General features: G+C 29.5%; 1 protein-coding gene across 11 annotated transcripts; it reads left to right on the plus strand.

Annotated features, from left to right (window-relative positions):
* Positions 1–1,338: 1,338 nt before the first annotated feature.
* On the plus strand, positions 1,339–22,579 carry LOC129913684 (methionine-R-sulfoxide reductase B1). 11 transcript variants are annotated; one of them, XM_055992474.1, is made up of 5 exons: positions 1,339–1,508; positions 1,641–1,941; positions 14,902–15,039; positions 15,113–15,277; positions 22,088–22,576. In XM_055992474.1, the coding sequence occupies exons 2-5, from the start codon at positions 1,782–1,784 to the stop codon at positions 22,303–22,305; spliced, it is 681 nt and encodes a 226-aa protein (XP_055848449.1). In that variant the 5' UTR covers positions 1,339–1,508; positions 1,641–1,781; the 3' UTR covers positions 22,306–22,576. The 11 variants fall into 11 exon arrangements, with proteins under 11 accessions (XP_055848449.1, XP_055848450.1, XP_055848455.1 ...); XM_055992475.1 differs by having other exon boundaries at positions 1,673–1,941; XM_055992482.1 differs by lacking the exons at positions 1,339–1,508; positions 1,641–1,941 and adding exons at positions 11,412–11,451; positions 13,098–13,155 and having other exon boundaries at positions 22,088–22,579.
* Positions 22,580–23,084: the final 505 nt, after the last annotated feature.

The following is a 23,084-nucleotide window of genomic DNA, read 5'->3' on the forward strand; positions in this document are numbered from 1 at the left end:
AACAGGCATGTTAGTGAGGAGAAGTAAGGTATTGCCATATGAAAATATTTTGAATATCGTAAATCTTACAAGATAATGGGATGATCAAATACTACCTACGTACGCATTTGAGTTCGGTTTCAACCTCTGTGTAAGTCTGAGTCGAGGTGAAACGAATTTCATTCGATTAGAAGAGTGGAGTGAGTTTATTGCTGTGCAAAAGTCGTTTACTGTTTTGAATTTGTTTCGTGTTTCAAGAGAGATAAAAATCGGAAACTACCCAAATAGTAGGGGTATTCATGAAACGGTGTAACTCCGGGTAAAGCCATAACTACAATGGCCTAAAAAGTTTGAAATTTACAAAAGTAAACATTTTTAATTTCTTTCTAGCGGTATTTGTTTTTGGAAAAAAAAACTACAAAAATTTTTTTTTTTTTTTACCAAAAAATAAGCTTTCTGCATCACTAAAGCCTTAACTACATTGGCTCAAAAAGTGAAAAAGTACAAAAGTGAAAATTTTCAAACCTATTTTTGTATAGTTTTTCAGGCTGGAAAATTAAAACAAATGATGCAGAAAGCTTATTTTTTGGTCTAAAAAACAATTTGTATACTATTTTCCACAAAACAATTGCGCTAGTCAGAAAAAAAATATTTTCACTTTTGTACTTTTTCAAAAAGTGGTGTATGTAGTTAAGCCTTTACCCAGAATTTTCGCCGTTGCATGAATACTACTGTTTTACTTGCAATTTATCTCATTTCATTTGACAGCTCATCCCAACTTACATTTTGGCTTCGTTAAGGGCCAGTTATACAAATATTTAATGCGGTTCAGCAACTTTTATCTTCTGAAATCGGTGGTAAGGTTGCGGTTTAGCACTGGTCCAAAGTTCACATTTATGTAAAAATAGCCACATATCCATGCTTGAACCGAAGTTGACACGCACCTAATCCGCAGAAATTGGTGAGTTAAATTCCTGATCCGAGGCTAAACCACCTTCGTACAAAATTTTCTATGAAATTTTCTTTTTCAATAAATGTCGAATTAAAATTGATCATACTGCGATTTATGTGTCCTAAACAATGTGCCGGTCATGATTATTTACTGAACCAAAGATTGTTTTCAAATCGAATTTTTTTTAAAGGAATTCGACAAAGAATTTCAAGCAAGTTGTGAGTAGATTTTTAAAAATTTGCACTTTTTTATTTAAAAAAAAAAAAAAAAACTTTATTTTCTATCCTGAATGCTTCCATTAGCAGTGACGTATCAAAATGACACTTCAAAAATTCATTCTCATTGAACACATTCCCCAAAATGAATTTTTGCTATTGTTGAATTTTCTTATGTCACCTTCCTGCTTTTTCTACTGATTTTCTTGCTGTGTTCTCAACTAGAAAGAACTTGAAAACCCACAAAAAAACGAAAGAGAAAAAAAGTATATTTTTTCGTGCGCACCACACTCGCATAAACAATTTCTCATTATATTTTATTATACATAAATTTGCAATGCAAAAATTATTTCGTCATTAAGGTGAGTTTTTTTTTATACTATCTAACCTGTGTGAGAATTATAAAATCTAAAAAAGAGTTTGGCCTCTAATTTTTTTTTTTTTTTTCATTTACTTGACCGTCATCCACTGTTCTCCTCATGTGTCCTTGAAAGTGCTAAGAATTTTTTTTTCATTCTCTGAAAAGAATCACAGGAAGTTAAAAACAAAAAAAAAACTATTGAATAACCGTCTGTAGTGCTGAAAAAGAACACAAAAAAAAACTACCATCATTTATATTAGAGACTTTTCGTAACATGGTACTCGGTGTCCTCCTGCGTCGGGGTGCAACAAAACTTGGAAATACTTTGTCAATTCTGCAGGTGTTGTCTCCCACGGTTGCTGCCACCTCGGTTCTTGCCACAGCCTTCTTATTACCATCTTCAATCAACAGGCAAACAGTTGTATTTTGTTCTGGTAAGTCTCAGAAGAAGCCCCAATAAAAAATTGTCGCCTACTTCGCCCACATTTAATCAAAATCAATCATTCATTATGTTGTTTATTAAATTGGATTGTTAAAATTCGCCTTTAGACTGGCGAAAGTTTAAACAAATCATCTTCTCATTCTGCTTAAAAACATTTTCGATGATGATTTTTTCATCACTTGCTCTAGTTGGTACGCGACACAGTGCCGCGCACATTCTATATGCCCATAAGAAGCAGTCGAGAGGGAGGCAGAAGAGTGTTTTGTTAGGCAGGGCACCTCCACCTCACGCTCACACTGTTTTTCGTTTCGTTTCTCATCGACCTGAATTTAATTGAAATGATTTTTTTTTTTGTTTTGTTGATAAAAATACAAGTAAGATAAAAAAAAAAAAAGAAACAGATATAAAATAAAACATCCACACGACGACGACGGTAGTTGTCTAATAATAGAAATACAGTTTTCTAGATCGCGCGCATAAACAAGTGCGGAGCGGCGGACATACTTCAGTGGCTTCTGCTTCTGGCTTCCTCTTCTGTTTGCCCTTCTGCTTGCCTCCTACCTCGACCACCCATTTAAATTAAATGTTCGATTTCAAATATAAATCAGGGGCGGTTTTGGTTGGTGTTGAAAACTTGACGACTATATTCTCCATTTCTGGTTTTATTTTACTCATTTGTTTATAAATAAAATCGTTATGTTCTTTTATTAATCCTAAATGGAAATCCATTGAATATCATGCTTTTATGATTCAAACAAGAATGTCTCCTCTGTCTTCAGATTACTTTCCTGGAAGAGATATCAATAAATCGTTGTGATGACTATTTAATTTGCTTATGGAAGCCCTAGGTTAGTCTTCGCCCTATACTATTTTAAAGTTTTTTTTTTAAGCCCAAAGAAACAGCAGTTGATAATAACACTGTGATAGTTTTTAGAACTTTTTTTTTGCAACAGAGCGGAGACACATCGATTCTAGTTAATTCGAGTATGCTGAATTCAGTGGTGACAACCGTTTTGAAAGTTTGGCTCAAGTTTTCGAGAAATTTCGAAAATAAAATCTTAGGTCGGGACTATTAAAATACTGATAATTTCGAATAATTAAGTTTTTTTAAGCAGTTTTTAGTTTAGGGAAAAGCTATTCCTGTATATAGCTATATGTTTAACACTATTCCAACCTAGATTGTTATGTTTCGGTCGCTTACAAAGCATTTTATAAACAAAAACTTCACTTTTTCATGTTTTTTTTATTTTGTTGACTTTCAAAGCCTTTAATATGGAGGCAATTTGAGTTTAACATTGATTCGGGATATTTTATATTATTTAAATAGCATATCATTCCAAAAATAAATTAAATACTGCAAATCTGAAAAAGTTCACTAGTGAAAATCAGCATACTAAGCTACGGAAATGTATCAAAACCTGAACTTAAGATTAAATTAAGATAGTTTTTGGATTTTCAGCTTAAGCTTAAGATATATCAGAAAATAAATTAATGAATTAAACAGTTTTTGGAAGAACAAAAAACGTTCTTATATACTTACATCATGTCGGGATAAAAGCAGTCAAAATAACATTTTTTCCCTTTTATAACTGTAATATTTAAAAAAAAAGGAAGCCAAATAAATATGTATGGCTTCGAATTCGAGTTTAGCACCCCTTTCACCTTCAGAAAAGTATATTTTGGTTCTTGTGGCAAAAAAAAAGTTTAATTTTGCTTACCAGTGTTATTTAATACATTTCCGTAGCTTAATAGACTAGTGAACTTTTTCAGGTTTGCAGTATTTTATTCATTTTTGGAATGATATGCTATTTAAATAATATACAATAATATTAAAGGCTTTGAAAGTCAACAAAATAAAAAAAAAACATGAAAAAGTGAAGTTTTTGTTTATAAAATGCTTTGTAAGCGACCGAAACATAACAATCTAGGTTGGAATAGTGTTAAACATACAGCTATATACAGGAATAGCTTTTCTCTAAACTAAAAACTGCTTAAAAAAACTTAATTATTCGAAATTATCAGTATTTTAATAGTCCCGACCTAAGATTTTATTTTCAAAATATCTCGAAAACTTGAGCCAAACTTTCAAAACGGTTGCCACCACTGAATTCAGCATACTCGAATTAACTAGAATCGATGTGTCTCGCTTCTGTTGCAAAATCGAACTATCACAGTGTAATTTGATTCAGAAACTACAAAAATTTGCAATTTTTCAAACATAATTTTAAGGTTTTATACCTATGATTTAAGATTTCGATTCATTTCGATAAATTTGCTAGCTTTGTTTGTTTGAGACAACAACTCGATTAGCAAGTTTAAATTTAATAGAACTATTTATAAAGGTGGGTCAAAAAGAATCGATTATGTTTGTTTTTTCGTTCCGACGCGGAAAAATGGATTGCGAAACTCCTCTTAAACTTTTTAAAAGAGTTACACTCTTTTTTTTTCTTAATATTAATGGAAAGATCCGCCACTTCCCAGTTTACACTGATTTTAATTAGTTATTAAAAAACTATCAGTGGGCGTTAGGATTTGAATAAAAAATATCTTCTAAACGGTTAAATCCTTGTGATCCATTTTTGCGACTGAATAATCGCGCGATCAAAATCGCACATGTGGTCCTAGCCTTACTTTCAAGTAAATAAAAAAATAATAATGTGTCAAAATTTTGACACTGAATAATCGCGCGATCAAAATCGCACATGTGGTCCTAGCCTTACTTTTAAGTAAATAAAAAAATAAAAATGTGTCAAAATTTTGACACATTTGCGACTGAATAATCGCGCGATCAAAATCGCACATGTGGTCCTAGCCTTACATCTAAGTAAATAAAAAAATTAAAATGTGTCAAAATTTTTACACATTTGCGACTGAATAATAAAATATAAATAAAATCTTATGTTCTTTTATTAATCCTATAGTCTATTTAATAGACCCGAGCTCCAGAGCAAAAATAGAACAAATTCGTTCAAGACTTTTTATTGGCGATTATGATTCCTTGGCATACAAGAATACTCCACCCAAAAGTGCTACTAAATCCATTGGTGCATTTCTGAGAAAACGGCAACACTGGTCGGTTTTCAGTTTTTTTGATTTAACTCGAAAACCAAGCCTGACTTTGAAATGGTTCAAAGACACTTTTCATAGCAAATTAAATTTTCTGTCAAGTTAAGATGGTTAAAAAATTTTAAAAATTATTTTTGTCTAAAATTCTAACCTAAAATCAAAGAAAAAAAAGTTAAAAAATTGACAATTTTATTTTTTTTTACTAAATCAAGGGGCATTTTGTGTATGTAGCCGGGACGTCCAAACTTTGTACTAATGAAATAAAGTAGAGGTAAAATTCTTTGATAATATGCAATTTTTAATTTTTTTTGTCAAGAAACAACTTAAATGTACCTATTCAAAAATTAGCACTTTTTCTAAATTTTTGACTTTTTTAGTTAAAAGCAAGTTTTTAAAACTCGATAAAATCGTATTAATTGGTAACTTTTAGACTTTTAAAGTAAACATACTTCGAGGGATTGATTTAATATAAACTAAATATGACAAACAAAAAAATTTATTTGCATCCTTATGGCCTTTTGTGCAATTTTGTGTATGTGCATTTTTATAAATTCGGGTCGAATGGATGGACGGAGAGCCATTAGCTTTGGTCTATTGCATAGAAGAACATTTAATACCAACTCTTTTACTGTTTTCAATGGCCTGAAAAACAATTCTTGTAAAATCCGCGACCAACGAAAAGTTTCTCTTGAAAAACGAAAAAAATACTCTAATGAGTTTGAAACAAAATAGCTCAGGGAAATTAGTAAATCAAATTGCACTTTTCGCGGGACAAATTTTTTTCATGGAACGTATTTAGGTGAATGTCCTTATCGTAAAAGTGAATTTTTTGGGATGATAAGATATCGGGAACAGCCGCCATCTTGGAAAAGAGGTCGGTGCCGTTTTTATTTTATAACTCCATTTTTACTCATTTAAACCAAAAATGTCCGAGGGTAGACTTATTATCAATTAAATTATCTAAAAAATGATATACAAATGAATTCCGTGAGTTAGTTAAATTCAATTTTATAGTCGGTCAAAGTCCGGGTTCTTCTCGCAAGGTTAAGACAATATGACATTTTTTCAAATATCTGAAGAACTTTTGATTTGTTTGGGATTTTCTTAAGGAATGAATTATAGCACTTTATATTATCTATGAAATGAGCCCTTTATCGTTACTGTAACCAACATAATGTATAATCCATCTAACGTCGAAGTTCACATTCTACTATCCAAAAGTGAGAAAATAACAAGTTTTCTTCTATTAGACCGAGCAAATTTTTGAAGTGGAGGTATAACCAAAATATAAGTAAACAGTTTTTTAACTATATTCGTCTAAATATTGAATTCAAAGTTTGAAATCTTTAATGTTAACCTTTATATGGTTTTCGAGGTTTTAAATGAAGTGAATTTTCCAATTAATGTGAATAAGCTCAAGTGACACTATTTAAAATTCTAAATATAAGAACTGATGCCCTGTCATTTTTCCTAAACATGAACACCTCAATCTCAGCATTACGATAAGTATAACTCAAGATATGAGGTGTGTAAGCCGTTATGTTTTCGAGACTATTGTGTTTAATTTTTGATTGTTTATTTGAACTATTGAAATCCCAAATATGTTCAGTTAAAAAATCGTATATCATGACTTCGACGTTTGGTTGCCTCTACAATGTGATGGTTACAAAAACAATAAAGGGTTCATTTCATAGATAATTAAAAGTGCTATAATTCATTCTTTAAGAAAATCCCAAACAAATCAAAAGTTCTTCAGATATTTGAAAAAATGTCATATTGTCTTAACCTTGCGAGAAGAACCCGGACTTTGACCGACTATAAAATTGAATTTAACTAACTCACGGAATTCATTTGTATATCATTTTTTAGATAATTTAATTGATAATAAGTCTACCCTCGGACATTTTTGGTTTAAATGAGTAAAAATGGAGTTATAAAATAAAAACGGCACCGACCTCTTTTCCAAGATGGCGGCTGTTCCCGATATCTTATCATCCCAAAAAATTCACTTTTACGATAAGGACATTCACCTAAATACGTTCCATGAAAAAAATTTGTCCCGCGAAAAGTGCAATTTGATTTACTAATTTCCCTGAGCTATTTTGTTTCAAACTCATTAGAGTATTTTTTTCGTTTTTCAAGAGAAACTTTTCGTTGGTCGCGGATTTTACAAGAATTGTTTTTCAGGCCATTGAAAACAGTAAAAGAGTTGGTATTAAATGTTCTTCTATGCAATAGACCAAAGCTAATGGCTCTCCGTCCATCCATTCGACCCGAATTTATAAAAATGCACATACACAAAATTGCACAAAAGGCCATAAGGATGCAAATAAATTTTTTTGTTTGTCATATTTAGTTTATATTAAATCAATCCCTCGAAGTATGTTTACTTTAAAAGTCTAAAAGTTACCAATTAATACGATTTTATCGAGTTTTAAAAACTTGCTTTTAACTAAAAAAGTCAAAAATTTAGAAAAAGTGCTAATTTTTGAATAGGTACATTTAAGTTGTTTCTTGACAAAAAAAATTAAAAATTGCATATTATCAAAGGATTTTACCTCTACTTTATTTCATTAGTACAAAGTTTGGACGTCCCGGCTACATACACAAAATGCCCCTTGATTTAGTAAAAAAAAATAAAATTGTCAATTTTTTAACTTTTTTTTCTTTGATTTTAGGTTAGAATTTTAGACAAAAATAATTTTTAAAATTTTTTAACCATCTTAACTTGACAGAAAATTTAATTTGCTATGAAAAGTGTCTTTGAACCATTTCAAAGTCAGGCTTGGTTTTCGAGTTAAATCAAAAAAATAATTTTAAGGTTTTATACCTATGATTTAAGATTTCGATTCATTTCGATAAATTTGCTAGCTTTGTTTGTTTGAGACAACAACTCGATTAGCAAGTTTAAATTTAATAGAACTATTTATAAAGGTGGGTCAAAAAGAATCGATTATGTTTGTTTTTTTCGTTCCGACGCGGAAAAATGGATTGCGAAACTCCTCTTAAACTTTTTAAAAGAGTTACACTCTTTTTTTTTCTTAATATTAATGGAAAGATCCGCCACTTCCCAGTTTACACTGATTTTAATTAGTTATTAAAAAACTATCAGTGGGCGTTAGGATTTGAATAAAAAATATCTTCTAAACGGTTAAATCCTTGTGATCCATTTTTGCGACTGAATAATCGCGCGATCAAAATCGCACATGTGGTCCTAGCCTTACTTTCAAGTAAATAAAAAAATAATAATGTGTCAAAATTTTGACACATTTTGATATTTGAATAAAAAATATCTTCTAAACGGTTAAATCCTTGTGATCCATTCTATTCCCTACAAGGCAGGTCTTTTTTCAGACCATTTAGTTTCTTCCAAAAATATGTATCGAAATTTGCTAAAAAGTCGATTAATAAGAACGAAGTGTGATTTTATTCTGTGGCAATAAGACAGTAGCTTAGGTCCAAACAAAAAAATTTAAAACCAGTCAACTCTTATCTGCATTTATTTATTACACATAAGCTTTAATTTAAAAACAAAATTACAGAAATTGAGCTAAGATTCACGCTTAGTTGTAAAAACAAAAATGTCAGTTCAATTAAAAGCCTTAAAAAAATAACATTGAAATTCCTTAAGTCGACATAAGCTACTCTGTCTTATTGCCACAGATTTATTATGAGACTGAAAATGAAAAGCTATATCATGAGCTCATACAATTTAGAGCTCATACGCTGTAAGTACATTTTAAATGACGCTGTTAGCTTGGTTTTGGTCAAAATGCACATGATAGATAATGGACCCACTGAGATTATGTGGATGTGGGTGTTAACATAAAATCCTGGGTGGTTCTTTGATTCAGATGTATGAGAGCAATGTTCTTTTAGATGGTAGTAGGGTAACTCGAAACTAAAGTGCATTTACAATGAAGTTTTTTAAACTAAGGTTGACACATAGTTAATTTTTTTTGCCACTAGAACCAAAATATATTTTTCTCTTTATCTCGAGCAAATAAAGAGAAACTGGAAAGATTTATTATAGTCTTTCGCAGAAGAAACCTTTGTTATTGTTTCCTTCATAAGAATAAATTAATAAAAATTTGTTTATCAAGTATTTCTCGAAGTAAATTTGCCTCAAGGTAAAAAATTAGCCCAGGCAACAAAAAATTGTACATCTTTTAAGCATTAATATCCTCTTGTGACCCAAGCATGAACCAAACAGAAAAATAGTTTTTTAAAGGATTTTTTATAGTAAATGTAAAAAATATACCAGAAAACTAGGTTTCAAAAAAAAAAAAAAAACGAAAATAAAATCTAATTTTACTCAACAATTCAACTAGGTCGAATTTTCAAATCGTTATTTTTTTTTATAAAAGTCTGAAATTTGAAATTCAAACAAAAAACATGTATAGATGGTTTAGTTTAAAGAACCATCTCTTGATGGGATATGAATCTCTACAGCACCTACAACCATCTGCCATCCTAGTTAGACCCAGGGTTTTAAAGTTACTGGAAAGAAGTATCACTAGTGATACCGATGGCCTCAGGAGGATATCTGAGCAATCAAAAAAGATTTGTACATTATTAAAACGCAGTTGCAAAGGATAACATTTCTCTTAAGAATAAAGATCATAATAAAGTTTCTACCATAAGTATTAACAAAAAAAAAATTAAATTATAAGTAACAAGAGTCAAGGTATACCAAAGAAAGCATTTTCTTTAATCATCGCTAATTGGTATCAACTTTGCACATACACATACAGTCTTATTGTAGAATATACCCAAGAATCGTCCCTTAAGTTTCCCGATCTAATTGCGAGACACCCTGTATACCGGCTTTCAAAATAGGCGCCTTTTTCACATGCGTTTCCAAATAAATGGAATAATGGATCTTATCAAGTATAAAGACATTTTGAAGTCGATATTGCTTCCATTATTTGTGGAGAATGAAATCGTAAATTGTTTAAAAAATCGCAAAATGACCTTTTAAGAAAAAACTCTTTATTCGCCTATCAGTTCCTACGGATATTTTTCAAGGGCGTTAACAATTTTTTCTTATTTTTTTTTTGTGTTAAAATTAAAAAGATAAGATGTAAACTTTCAAATTATACCTTTTTGCATTTGATTTATTCGAAACCGGAAGCTAAGATGTTTACACATGAAAAAGTTCTCTTTTCACAATAAATTGATTTTTACTTTTTAATTGACTGTTACAATAAGAAACACTTCTATTGGATTTAGTGCATAAAAAGACCTTAAAATTAATATCCCACTATATTATAATAATTCGAACAACATTTGCATGCCAACAATTGCATAATTATTATTATTTTTTGTTTTGTTTCTGCTTTACCAAATAAATGCAATTAGAAATCCGGCCATGGATTTACTTTTTCGACACCAAATTATTTTCTCGGCGCTCTCTAAAATATAGTAGTTTACTGTGTTAAATTGTTTTCATTTTATATATTTTTTTTTTGTTTGTATTTTCATTGGTTTTTTTGTAGGATTTTGTTATTGAATTTAAGTGTTCCGTTGATTACATCTTTAAGTATTCATTCTTTCTCACGTGCTTCGTCATTTGAATGAGATTTATTTATTTATTGTTTTCTTTTTTTTTCCTTTATGAGTTAATCCATTGAGGGGTGCGCAAAATAGTTTGCAAAACACTTTTATGCCTCTTCTCTCAAGTGAAACTTTATAGCATTTTGTGTGTGTGTCATCGCAAGATAAAATCCTAATTTTTAAACTGTCATTCAAGTAGTTACTATACAAACTAGATCAACCATGTATTTATAATAGGAAAAACTGTGATCATAAGATTATTTGAGGAATTCACACGATAATAGAGAAATAATGCCTATCTGCTGCCTCACTTGCTGGCGAAGTTGTGTGTCTGGAGAAAAAATATTTTCTTTAGTTCAATTTGAAGAGGCGTCCTTGCGGTTGTAAGTTGCTAATTTGATTTGCTTGAAAAAAAAATTATAATAATTAATGGCAAGTGTGGATGTTCAGCTGAGTCAATAGTCTCGGTCAAGTGTGGTTTTTCAATGGCTACGTGTGCTTTGTAAATATTGTGAATTGTAATGCGAAAGGATTAATAAGGTTACTGCTATTATAGTAGTGTCTGATTTATTATTGATTGGATTTTGAATATTCGGTGGTGATTTCATAAATTAATTTAATTTAATTTAGAAAAATTCTAGTTTTTTGAGCAACCACTAATCCCATGGTTACAACGAAAGCATAAGTAAATTAAATATAGTTTATTATTTGTGCTGTTATAAGTGTTGACATACAAATTATAATTATAATTACTTTTCAATATTTAATCTATGGAAGAATGTAGACACATATTTTGATGTTCAATTTATGTTTTCTATTTTATAATTTGAAGGATAATGAATGGAAACTATCCACAAATTTTTCCGACGTTAGAATTTCGAATTAGTGGAGTCAAATTAGCTTTATACCTCGGAATCCAGGGAAAGTCGATGCATCTGAAAAACGAGTATAGGGCTGCATTATAAAAGGGTCAAATAAGAAAGTTAAAAAAAAAAATTTCACCGCTCTCGATTACAACAGTTTTTATGGACCGTTAAATGTCATTCCGTATGCAAGCGTCAATCGGAATTGCTGTCTCATTTTAGATTTTTATCAAACTTTGTAGGGATGTTCTCTAGGACTGTAAGGAAGCAAATCCATGATGATTTAATTTTAAGTTGCGTGGTTTCCCCGCTACCCGCATTCGAACTTTTTCAGAAGGTCATTTTTATGTTATTATAGCTTTGCGTCTACTAAAGATATCTTTTTGTTTGAAACGCCATTTTAAAGCTTAAGAGTAGTAATTTTTGAATATATATTAAAAAATTACGTAATAATTATCCCTGAATTAAAAATAATTTTTGAAGAACTGGTAATTTTGCTGATTTTTCATGGTTTTTGACTGGCTCCAGAACCTTGGCTATTATATGTAGGAAGCTTATACTTACCAAATATTAAATATAGATATTTTTCAACAAAATAAATCTAAAATGAACTCGATGGCTGTACTCCTTATGCAAAAATTTTAAGTTCAAAGATTTGAGTTTTTTGAAAAAATATTTTTTTATACTATGATTTTTTACGATTTGACTAAAGATAGAAACATGAAACTAGCAGTGTGTTAAGTTGAAACTTTTAACTTTAAGTCCTCTAAATAAAATTGTGTTATTTTCATATATTCTTAGTGTACCGCTTGTTTGAAAATTCGCAAAAATGCTAAAAAGCCAAAAAAACCCCTACTTAAGGCTATGATTGCACTATGTTTGACATAAGATAGAAGCATGAAATCAATAGTATATTTAGTTCGTACTCTTAGCTTAACACACTGTAAGTTTCACATTTTTTCGTTTAGTCAAATCGTAGAAAATGACAGCATAAAAATTAGCTTTTTTAAAATACTCAATACTTTGAACTTAAAATTTTACATAAGGAGTACAGCCATCGAGTTCATTTTAGATTTATTTTGTTGAAAAATATCTATATTTAATATTTGGTAAGTATAAGCTTCCTACATATAATAGCCAAGGTTCTGGAGCCAGTCAAAAACCATGAAAAATCAGCAAAATTACCAGTTCTTCAAAAATTATTTTTAATTCAGGGATAATTATTACGTAATTTTTTAATATATATTCAAAAATTACTACTCTTAAGCTTTAAAATGGCGTTTCAAACAAAAAGATATCTTTAGTAGACGCAAAGCTATAATAACATAAAAATGACCTTCTGAAAAAGTTCGAATGCGGGTAGCGGGGAAACCACGCAACTTAAAATTAAATCATCATGGATTTGCTTCCTTACAGTCCTAGAGAACATCCCTACAAAGTTTGATAAAAATCTAAAATGAGACAGCAATTCCGATTGACGCTTGCATACGGAATGACATTTAACGGTCCATAAAAACTGTTGTAATCGAGAGCGGTGAAATTTTTTTTTTTAACTTTCTTATTTGACCCTTTTATAATGCAGCCCTATACTCGTTTTTCAGATGCATCGACTTTCCCTGGATTCCGAGATTTTACAAATTTTATGTCTAATTTGACTCGACTAAATCGTTATTTAATTTTATTTTTCATCTCAAAATCAGATAAGATTCTTTAAACAACAGGTAATTAAACAAATACAATTATTTAAGGGACTCTAAAAAGCAGGTAAAAAGTAGAATTTTCTTTCAAATTGAAGTCATGTGTTTGTTTTCTTGCGATTAATCCTTATCTTAAGTTGAAATAAATATATATACGATAAGAATGTAGTTTTAAAGATTATGAACCTTTTTGGGTATTGTGATTATGTTTTTTTTTTTTTCAGATTTTGTTTTATATATATTTTTGTCCTACTTCAAGTAGGTACATAAAATAACTATCTATCAGCTAAATCTTTACGGTTTTCGATTAAATAGAGTTCTTGTGAAATTCCTAAAACCCTCTACATTGAACAAGTATTTTACTTCCCTTCCAAAATTGATTTTTGATTTTAGCAACTCTTTCACTAAAATATTGGTTAATAGATGGGAACAATTAATTTATCAAAATATTCTTTTTTTATACTCTATTTTGTAACAAAATATTGATAAAATTTGTTTAGAATGATAAAACTCAATTTGCAACTTTTATTCACGGACGTACTTGCTCTTGCAGTTCAAAGCACTTTTATTTTAGTCAACTAGGTTATAAGAGCTGCCTCCATATAAATTTTAAAGAAATCTGGTTGATTTAGGGGAAGAGCCGATATGCACCAAATTTTTGGTTAAATCCAAAATTTTTTTTGTTATATGACTCTTTTCATAAAAAATGCATTTATATTGCAATTGCTTTGAATATAACGTATGCAAAGTTTAATCAAAATCGTTAAAACCGTTAAGAGTAATTAGCTATAATTTGTATGGGAGGTACACGTTCTAAGGAAGCAAAAAAAAAAAAAACAACTCAGAATTCCATAAAAATCATCTGTACCAAATTTGAAGAAAATCCTTCCACCAGTTTAGGCTGTGGAAATGTGTACAAATGAACGCACAGACGCACGGACGGAATTGGAGGACCCACTTTTTGTATGATATATTATGTATGTATGTAGTCTCAGAGCATGCTAGCCTAACGGTCAATGACCTTTGCTTACAGCTACTACTGTTTACGTCAGGATTGGTTCTAGCTAATAGTTTCTTGGAATTTTTTGTCGTTGGTGAAACACACTTTCCTCGATATGTTGCAATCTGTCAAAACTTTCCACCTGTAGTTCAGTATTTATAAGTGTATTCATATATTTTGCCCTTGTCCACTTTTAATCAAATTCTTCTGCGATGGATACAGGAAGAGTTAAACCTTGTCCAACTAGTTTATCGGCATATTCGATTAAGTGGATATAACTGGGACCAGGTACCCAAAGATTGTCATACTTACACAATCCCTTATTTATCTTTTTGGTTATTTTTGAGTTTGTCAAACACCAGTCTATAAGATAAAAATAAGATTCTTTTTTGAAACAATTGAAGAAAAATAAAAAAGTCTATTTACTGCAATTTCGCTTTTAAATGAAGTTCAAACCTTAAATATAATAAGTTTTATACTTTGAATCGTTTTTTTAGCAGTGACTTAGTCCACTTTCATAATTAAGGGCACTTATGCAAATTTAAAGCAAATCGAAAAGTTGAATTCTATTAATGAATACTATTTTAATTCTGCATACTATTGAATCCGGATTAAATTCTCGAGGGGAAGCAATCATACCTATTTCAAAATTATTTTTGATTTTTCATTTTATATATGAAAACATTAATATGTCATAAGATAATAATAATTTTACAAACATTTATTAACAATTTCTATAAAAATATTTTTTTTTTTAATTTTTCATCTAGATAACACTACAGGAAAATTCAATCAAACAAACAAAATGGATAAAAAAGTTGTGATAGATAAGAAGGATCTTAAAACCCGACTGACTCCCTTACAATACCAAGTTACCCAAGAAGCAGCCACAGAACGTCCATTTTCAGGTAATTTCATATTAATTTATTCTTCCGTCTTTGTTACTTTATTCTTAACTAAAACTCTTTTAATGTCTTTAAGGATGTTATAACAAACACTACGAAAAGGGTGTATACCAGTGCATAGTGTGTCATCAAGATCTATTTAGCTCGGATACAAAATACGATTCAGGTTGCGGTTGGCCAGCATTTAATGATGTTCTTGATCAAGGAAAGATTACACTGCATAAAGACGCAAGTATTCCAGGTAAGATGAGTTTGTTGACATCTGTCGTTTTTTTTGTGAGTTATTTATAGACACAACAACTGAATGATACAAACACTGCCACAGTAAATCACCTCAGACCACCAAGACAAAAATACATGGTTTCTATTAATTTTGTTTATGAGGTTGTTGTATTTAAGAAATAGTTTTTTTTTCATTAGAGTTGCATGTGATTCAAAAGATATATAGTGAGTTTAGGTTTTTTAAACTGTTTACATGTATCAAGACACCAAACTTCTAGATTTTTGTTCAAATAAAGAACAGACAAACTACAAAAGTTTGATTCAGAAATAGATTGAGATTCATAAAAGTTGGGATTTAACATTGCTAAAACACATTGGGAACTACCCTAAATCTCAATAGAATAGCTACAAGAAGATGCTCGAAGTATTTTATATAATATTTTGTAATGTACATCCAACCATCGACATAGAATTGTCGTTCCGGAAAAAGATGTAAATTCAGGGTTTACATTTTGGAACCTAATGTGAGTACGTGACGTAAAATTAGCTTGTTTAGTCATATGCTGTGATTTTATTTATTAAGCAAGAATCTTGCTTAATTTTTTCGCTCAAATATGTATTTGTTTTCGTTTCACAAAAACTGTAAACGAATATGAAATTTAACTAAAACAAAGCGCAATCATCTGGGAAAATATCTTGTTGGTCAATGTTTAGCATACATATTTAGTAGAATTCGATGTTGTGACCCGATTGCTGAAAAAATTTGGTTTTAAAACCCCAACCAATCATTTTTAAAGTGAAGGAAACCACTTAATGACTTGAATAATGCTAAACCTTCTACTAAGAAGCTTTGAAATATATATTATTGAGATACAGCTAAGGGGTCATTTAAGTACCAAAACCATCCAGCCAACATTCAAATTAGCTACTTTTTACTCTCAGTGAAAGTTCGTTCGGCCAAAGGCTTTTTTTCTGTTCTTTGGGTTTTAAAAGTTTCATAAATACATATACATATACAATTTATAATATGAAGATAAAATGGTCACTTATTTTATGTTTAAAAACTAGTTCTGAGCTGAAACGATACAAAAGTCTCCAATTCGAGTCCAAAACTAAAAAAACATTATTCAAATCAAATAGAACTTTGAAGCGGCCAAATAAACTTTTTTCCAATAAGAAAAATTTTCAGTTTTATTGTCCAATTTTTGTATGAAAATTTGCTTTCCTATTCAGCAAAGTACCAGGCTCAAATCCGAATTGTGATAAAATGCGAGCAAAAGCAATTTTAGAAGTTTATTTTGATTAAGGCTTTTGAGGTCTACCGAATTGCGAAGCCTTGATCCAAAATCTTCAATTTCCTCGAGGTTAACTTTTTACTGTTCGGACGCAGTTGTGTGACAATTTAAGCAAATTTTCCAGTGCTGGTACCCATTTGTTCCAAGAAAAGGGGTGGTTTAATATTGAAACTTTACAATTCAACACGACACTGAAAAAAAATCAATGGTAAGGTTCAGAAACGTTAAGGACTAAAATGTTAGTAAGGTTTCGGGCCTCTGATTAGTCAGCTGTAAAACCACATCTTTTCAACTAAGACAATTATCTCTCTCTAATTTGCTTTAATTTTCTGCTTTTACTATTTCTATTTGAAATAGTAAACATTTAAGTATGTTCAGTGAAAACTCTCTAAGTTAATTTCTTTCCAATTTTACACTCGAGGTTATTAATAAATATATTAGTTTCGAGATGTCTTATGTTTGTAATCGTTTGATAATGAACTGCCAACTATTTCTTATGCAACAACCTTAAAATTTTTATTAAATGTACTTTCTTTTTAATTTTAAAAAATTCGTTTGTTAAAAAATGATTTAATAATTTTCAATCACAGAGCAGCACCATCATCACTATCTGCACACTCTAGTTTACGGTGTTACTCTTCGATTGAAAATTCTCTTTAAAATTTGTGATTCTGTTCTGTTTTGCTAATTGGCTTCTTAATACACTGTGTTTCATCTGTTTGTTTGCTTGTATATTTTGAAATGCAACACACGCCAAAATGGTTATGCTTCTTATTCTAAAAAAATGTATGTATTTTGTTTTGTATATAAATGTTAATTTGTTTATGTGTTTATGCTCTTGGGTTCTTATTGATTTAACTACATATGTGTATTTGACAGTTTTTGATTTATCAAAACTCAATTTGAAACTTAATTAGGACACCACAAGCAATTTAGACTTAAACGAAAATAAAAAAAAAAAAAAACAATAAATTTTTGTATTTTTGTAGTAGCTAATATAGCATCGTTAACAAAATTTTCAAATTCAAATTTGCCTAATAGTACAATTTTTCTTCTTCTTCCTTTTTTTTTCATTAAATCAAACTATTATTTTTGTTTATTATTCTTTTTATAATTTCAAATTTTTTGTTTAAATTTAAATTTTTGATTTGAAATCACTTAAAATATTAAAGTAGTTGTTTCGAAACTGCTAGGAATGGTGAGGACAGAAGTTCGCTGTTCCAAATGCTCAGCTCATATGGGTCATGTATTCGATGATGGTCCCGGACCAACAAGAGTTCGCTATTGCATCAATTCAGCTTCAATTGATTTCGTTTCTATAAAAAATAAAAATAAATCAGAAAATGAACAAAACAAAAAATAATTTAACAAAACAGAAAAAAAAAATAATAATTAAATAACAATTGATCTCGACAACAAAAAAATTGTAGTTATACTCGAATATGAAAATTTGTTTGTGCGTGTGTGTGCCTATATATACAAAATAAATATATATATATAAACAAAAAAATATATATTTAACAAAAAAAAAAAGAAACTGTTAAAAAAGAGGCGAAGCTTTTATGAGAATCTTGTTAACATTAATTTAAAGAAAGATGAAAAAAAAAAGAAACCTATTGTATTCTTGTAATTAGTTTTGTTTGATGTGTTTTCTTATTCGTTTTCTTCAAAATTAAATTAATTGCTTCAAAAAAAAAATAATAAAATGAAAATCGAATAAAGAATGTTGTTTCTAATTGAAAATGTTTTTTTCTTCTCTTTATTTCTCAACCAAAAAAAAAAAAAAAAAAAAACTATTTGTTTCGTTTTGTTTATGTAATAAATCATATCTCAAATTCATTCATCATTTATGTTATTATAATTTTTTCTCACAAAGCATTTTGCAATAGCGAATTGAATTCATCTTTTTATCTAAGTAGAATTAAGAATTTCCTAAAAACAAAAAAAAAAAAAACTTTTTACTCGACATACAAATCTGCATGTTTTATTTTTACTACAATTATATTTATTAGAATTTAACGATCATAGAACAAGGATTGTTAAAATAGTCACATAACTATTTCTCGTGGCTAGAATAAAATATTTTGAGGTAAATGTTTGCAAATATAGTTTAGTGGAGCTTGAAAAACTTAATTTTTTTAAACATTTTTTTTAGGTTTTACTCTTAAATTTTTTCAATTATCTCAATGATCTAAATTATACGATTATATTATATTATCTTATTCTTATGCGTAGGTATTTATAATATACACAGTAAACCTATATAATTATTTTGTGTAAAATCTATCATTTACTTTCCAAAACACAATTAAGGTGGTGCATTCTCTTTGAACCCAGTTTTAGGAATTGAAAGAGGAACGCTTAACAAAAAACAGGAAATCCAGGGGTCGAATCACCGCACACGATTACTATCATATGTTAACGTTTTCACTATTGCTCTCTCTATTTAATCAGTAGAAAAAGATAGGGACACATAGCAATCATACGTTAACGAACGTATGCCGTAGTTCGACCACAGAATTGAAAAAGATGTCATTTGTATAGTTATACAGGGTGTCCCGGGATGAGATAAGAAGATTTTGAGGGATGATTCTTGGGTATATTGTAAGAAAAAAATTGTTCTACAGTAACTCTCTATCTGCTAAGTTGATACCCTTTAGCGATGATTTAAGAAAACGCTTACTTTGGTATGCCTTTACTCATGTTAATGTTAATAACTTCGTTAATACTTATGATAAAAACTTCATTAATGTCTTGATTTTTAGAAGAAATGCTAATCATTGTACCTGCATTTAAAAAATGTTATTATATCTTTTTATTGCTCAGATATTTTGGAGATAGAGAGTTACTGTAGAACAATTTTTTTCTTAGAATATACCCAAAAATCATCCCTCAAAATCTTCTTATCTCATCCCGGGACACCCTGTATAATTGTTGAATACCGTTTTCTTTTTCTGACAATGTGGTATAGTTAAACACTCAATAACCATCAGTTTCTTATGAAATTTAAATTTGAAAATACAGTTATTGGTCTGACGTAAACAGTCGTTATTTTATTATATAAAAACACAGAGAACAATCAACAAATTTTAATTTTTATCAATTTTTGACGGTTGAAACTCAATCGGACACTGTGGCATATGTGCCTTTGACTAAACTTTCCCTCATAGAGCGTCCAATTTTGTGTGCATATTATGGTCGAGATTAAGCAAAACGTGATAGGGTTGTGCTCAATAACTCAGCATAGTAAGTTTAACTTTAATAGCTTTTATACAGTTAGTACTTTATCTACTCAACAAAATTTAGAATTACCGCACTAACAATGGAAGGAAATAATCAAGCAATTTGCATCTAATGTTGTTTCTTTCAAAATTAATAAGTCATATCGTGGGCACAAAGCCAAAACCACAAATCTACAGAATTGTAGTTTTGAGAAAAACGGCTTCAAAGTTTTGGAACCTCATGCAATCTTATGAAAACTCGGGAACGGACATTGATAGTTTAGGCTGCTAGGCAACAGATGGAGAATGTGGGTCGACGCAGTGAATAGGAAAACCTATCGGAAATAGTGTTTTCTCAATCTCCATTAATTAATTTAGTTGGAGGTTCAAATAAATCGGTGGAGATCGAAGATGTCCGTGTTAGTTAGATCACTTCTATCATCTATCATCTAGAAAGTATTTTTCTATATATAGTTTATAGTTTACGTATACTGGAAAAAGCTGGACATGAGCAGAGCATACAAAATATTGGATAATATCTTCTTTGTCCAAGTAACGTTGGTAAAAATCGTTTTAGACTACGCCTAGTCTTGCGGCGTATCTGCCTATGAGACAGTTACCAGTTTCCGTTTTCGTCTAGACGCCTACTTTTATTAGTGAAATAAAATGTTTAACTCTAATTTTGGTATTAAAGTAAAAAGGTGGTTCAACTTAATTATGTACAAAAAGTTGTGAATTTTGCAGTAGTGTCACATTTCGGTGCTAGAATATCATAGAATCACTTTCAAAAAGCCAATTTTTGAATTTTATCTGTTAGGGTATGTGGCAGTTTGTTTCACTCTAGGTGCTAGTAAAATGTGTTTTTTTTAGTTTTTTTTTTTTAAGTGAAAGAAAGTAAGTTGCAAAAAACTTCTTTGGTATATTATTAGATTGCTATTTTTTAATAAGAAAAAAAATCGAGTAGTTACTTAAAATGCGTGCCAAATATCCATATTTTAATATTTTCAGAGTCAGGTAAACAAGAAGCTAATTCAGCCAGTGTCCGGTACAAGTCCTTGCTATCTCCTACATATGTTTTTATTAGGTTAGGTCTTTTGTTTAAGAATTGTTGAAATAAGACCATAAACCTTGCTGGATATAACTCAAATTGTGACTCTATTCGAGTAACATATTAGGTTTTAATTATTCGAGCTTTGGACACTTACTGAAACGAAGCTCAAATACAGTCGTCTCCCTCTAAGTCGAACTTTCACGGTACTCGAAAATCGGTTTGAGTTAGATTGATTTATTTAATATTTTTTCTTAAAAATTGTTCATTCAAAATGGTGAAAAAGTTCGACTTAGAGGGAAATTCGACTTAGATGGCGTTCGACTTAGAGGGGATCGACTGTATTTACTAACTTTACTATGTATTTATTGCACAAATAGATACATGTGTACCTACATTATAAACTTTTTTGACTATTTTTCAATCTTAATTAGAATTTTTTAAACCAACATTTTTCATCACGTCTCATAGCCATTTTCACTGTTTTCTCACTATTTCATTTGAATTTGGTATTTTTTATTTGCTTATATTAACACAACATTACAATGTACACAACATCAACTTGTACAACAACAATTTAACATAAAACACCATGTTTTTAATTTTTATTTTACGAATTTTCGTTCTGTTTTGTTTTTTTTTTCCATTTGGTGATGTCCTATATTATAATAATGAATATATATTTTTTTTCTATTCTCTTCTTTTTCCGCTTCTTATGTGCCTGTGTGGGGGTAAAAAAAATATGTTTTATCAACGTGCATTAAAACGAAATAAAAAAAAAATATTATATCATCAACAATAAAAAAAAAAATACAATCACCAAAACTAATCATTTTGCTTAATATAATTGGTATTGTTAATTTATTTAATTTTTATTTCTTAATATACATTAAAATTAATCGTCTTTTTCTTATTTTCTCTCATTTTTTAATTCATTCATTTTCTTTTGTTTATTTATTTGTTCTATCATATTTTTTTGCTTTTTGGTAAATTCAACAAATAACTTATTCACATAAAATTTATTATGGAAACATATTTTTGTTTTGCTTTTTGCACTTGATTTAATTATATTTTTTATTTGTGTTTGTCATTTATCATCCATTTATGTGTTCTCATGTTTCATATTTTCACCTCACTTCCTTCCACCTCCTGGCCTGTTTCTTTTTTGTGAAATTATTATTTTTTTATTTAAAAAAAAATGTAACAAATTTTTTGCAATTAAAAAAAAAAAAAAATGCAATTTGAATAAATACAAAAATAAAAAGGGGGAAATATTTTACTACTAATTAAATATCCAGACCGCATACGCACAGAGGTTCGCTGCGCTCAATGCAACGCACATATGGGTCATGTTTTTGGGGACGGACCAAAACCTACAAAAAAACGATATTGCATCAATTCGGCGTCTATTAATTTCGTGTCAGCCGATGAGTTAAATAGCAGAGCAGGAAATGGAGCTGCTGCTTCTCCAGCTGGGAACTAGTAATGAGATAAGAAAATGCCTAATGTATATTGATGTTGTTCATTTTTCAAAATGAAACATCTCAACGCCTGGCGCTGTGTTGAAATTGTATCTATATAAAATCAAAGAACACATTTATAAACGTTTCTGGTTGCTAAAATCGAAATGCTAATTGAATTCTAAAAAAAAATAATATTTTATTTAATTTTTATTTGTTTAGTGTTTTAAACATTAATTCAATTTTAATTTAATATTATATTTAAAACTAAAAATTATCTTTTTTTAAATATTTAAAAATGTTTGGTTGTTTAATTTATTATTATTTTTTTTTTTTTTTGTAAAACATTGTAAATAAAATGAAATAACAATAAATGTGGGATATTTTTGTATTGCAAAAAATGAAATGTTTTTTATTAATCATAATTATGTAAGAAACATTAGTTTATGACAACTAGGGTAGAGTTGCTAGTAGCCGGCCCCTTAAGGATTCTGTCTCATAAAATAAAGCACAGAAACGTCAAATATCAACATTTTCGAATAATTCTTGAAATAAAATGTACTTTTTATAATAAATTTTCAGTATGGTAAAAAAAAAATAGTTAATAATAGTTCCCAAAAATATTTTGTTTAAGTTTTTGTATAAAAAAAGTCCGATTCTCCTAAATCCGGCCTTTGTTTCCTATTTTCGGCCACCTAGTGTCCCATTTCCGGCCACTGACTTTATAAGGTCAAACTTAAATAAATTGAATGTTTTTTATTTAAATTTTTGTGCTTTAAGAATTTAGAAACAATTTTGATTG

This window comes from Episyrphus balteatus, chromosome 3 (assembly GCF_945859705.1).
Source record: "Episyrphus balteatus chromosome 3, idEpiBalt1.1, whole genome shotgun sequence".
Taxonomy (NCBI): domain Eukaryota; kingdom Metazoa; phylum Arthropoda; class Insecta; order Diptera; family Syrphidae; genus Episyrphus; species Episyrphus balteatus.

Bases quoted from the DNA above. Each gene is read 5' to 3' on its own strand.
- LOC129913684 (XM_055992474.1), top strand. From the start codon at position 1,782: ATGGTACTCGGTGTCCTCCTGCGTCGGGGTGCAACAAAACTTGGAAAT. The intron at 1,942-14,901 runs GTAAGTCTCAGA...TTTTTCATCTAG, and splicing joins AACAGTTGTATTTTGTTCTG to ATAACACTACAGGAAAATTC. The intron at 15,278-22,087 runs GTAAGATGAGTT...AAAAATAAAAAG, and splicing joins TAAAGACGCAAGTATTCCAG to GGGGAAATATTTTACTACTA.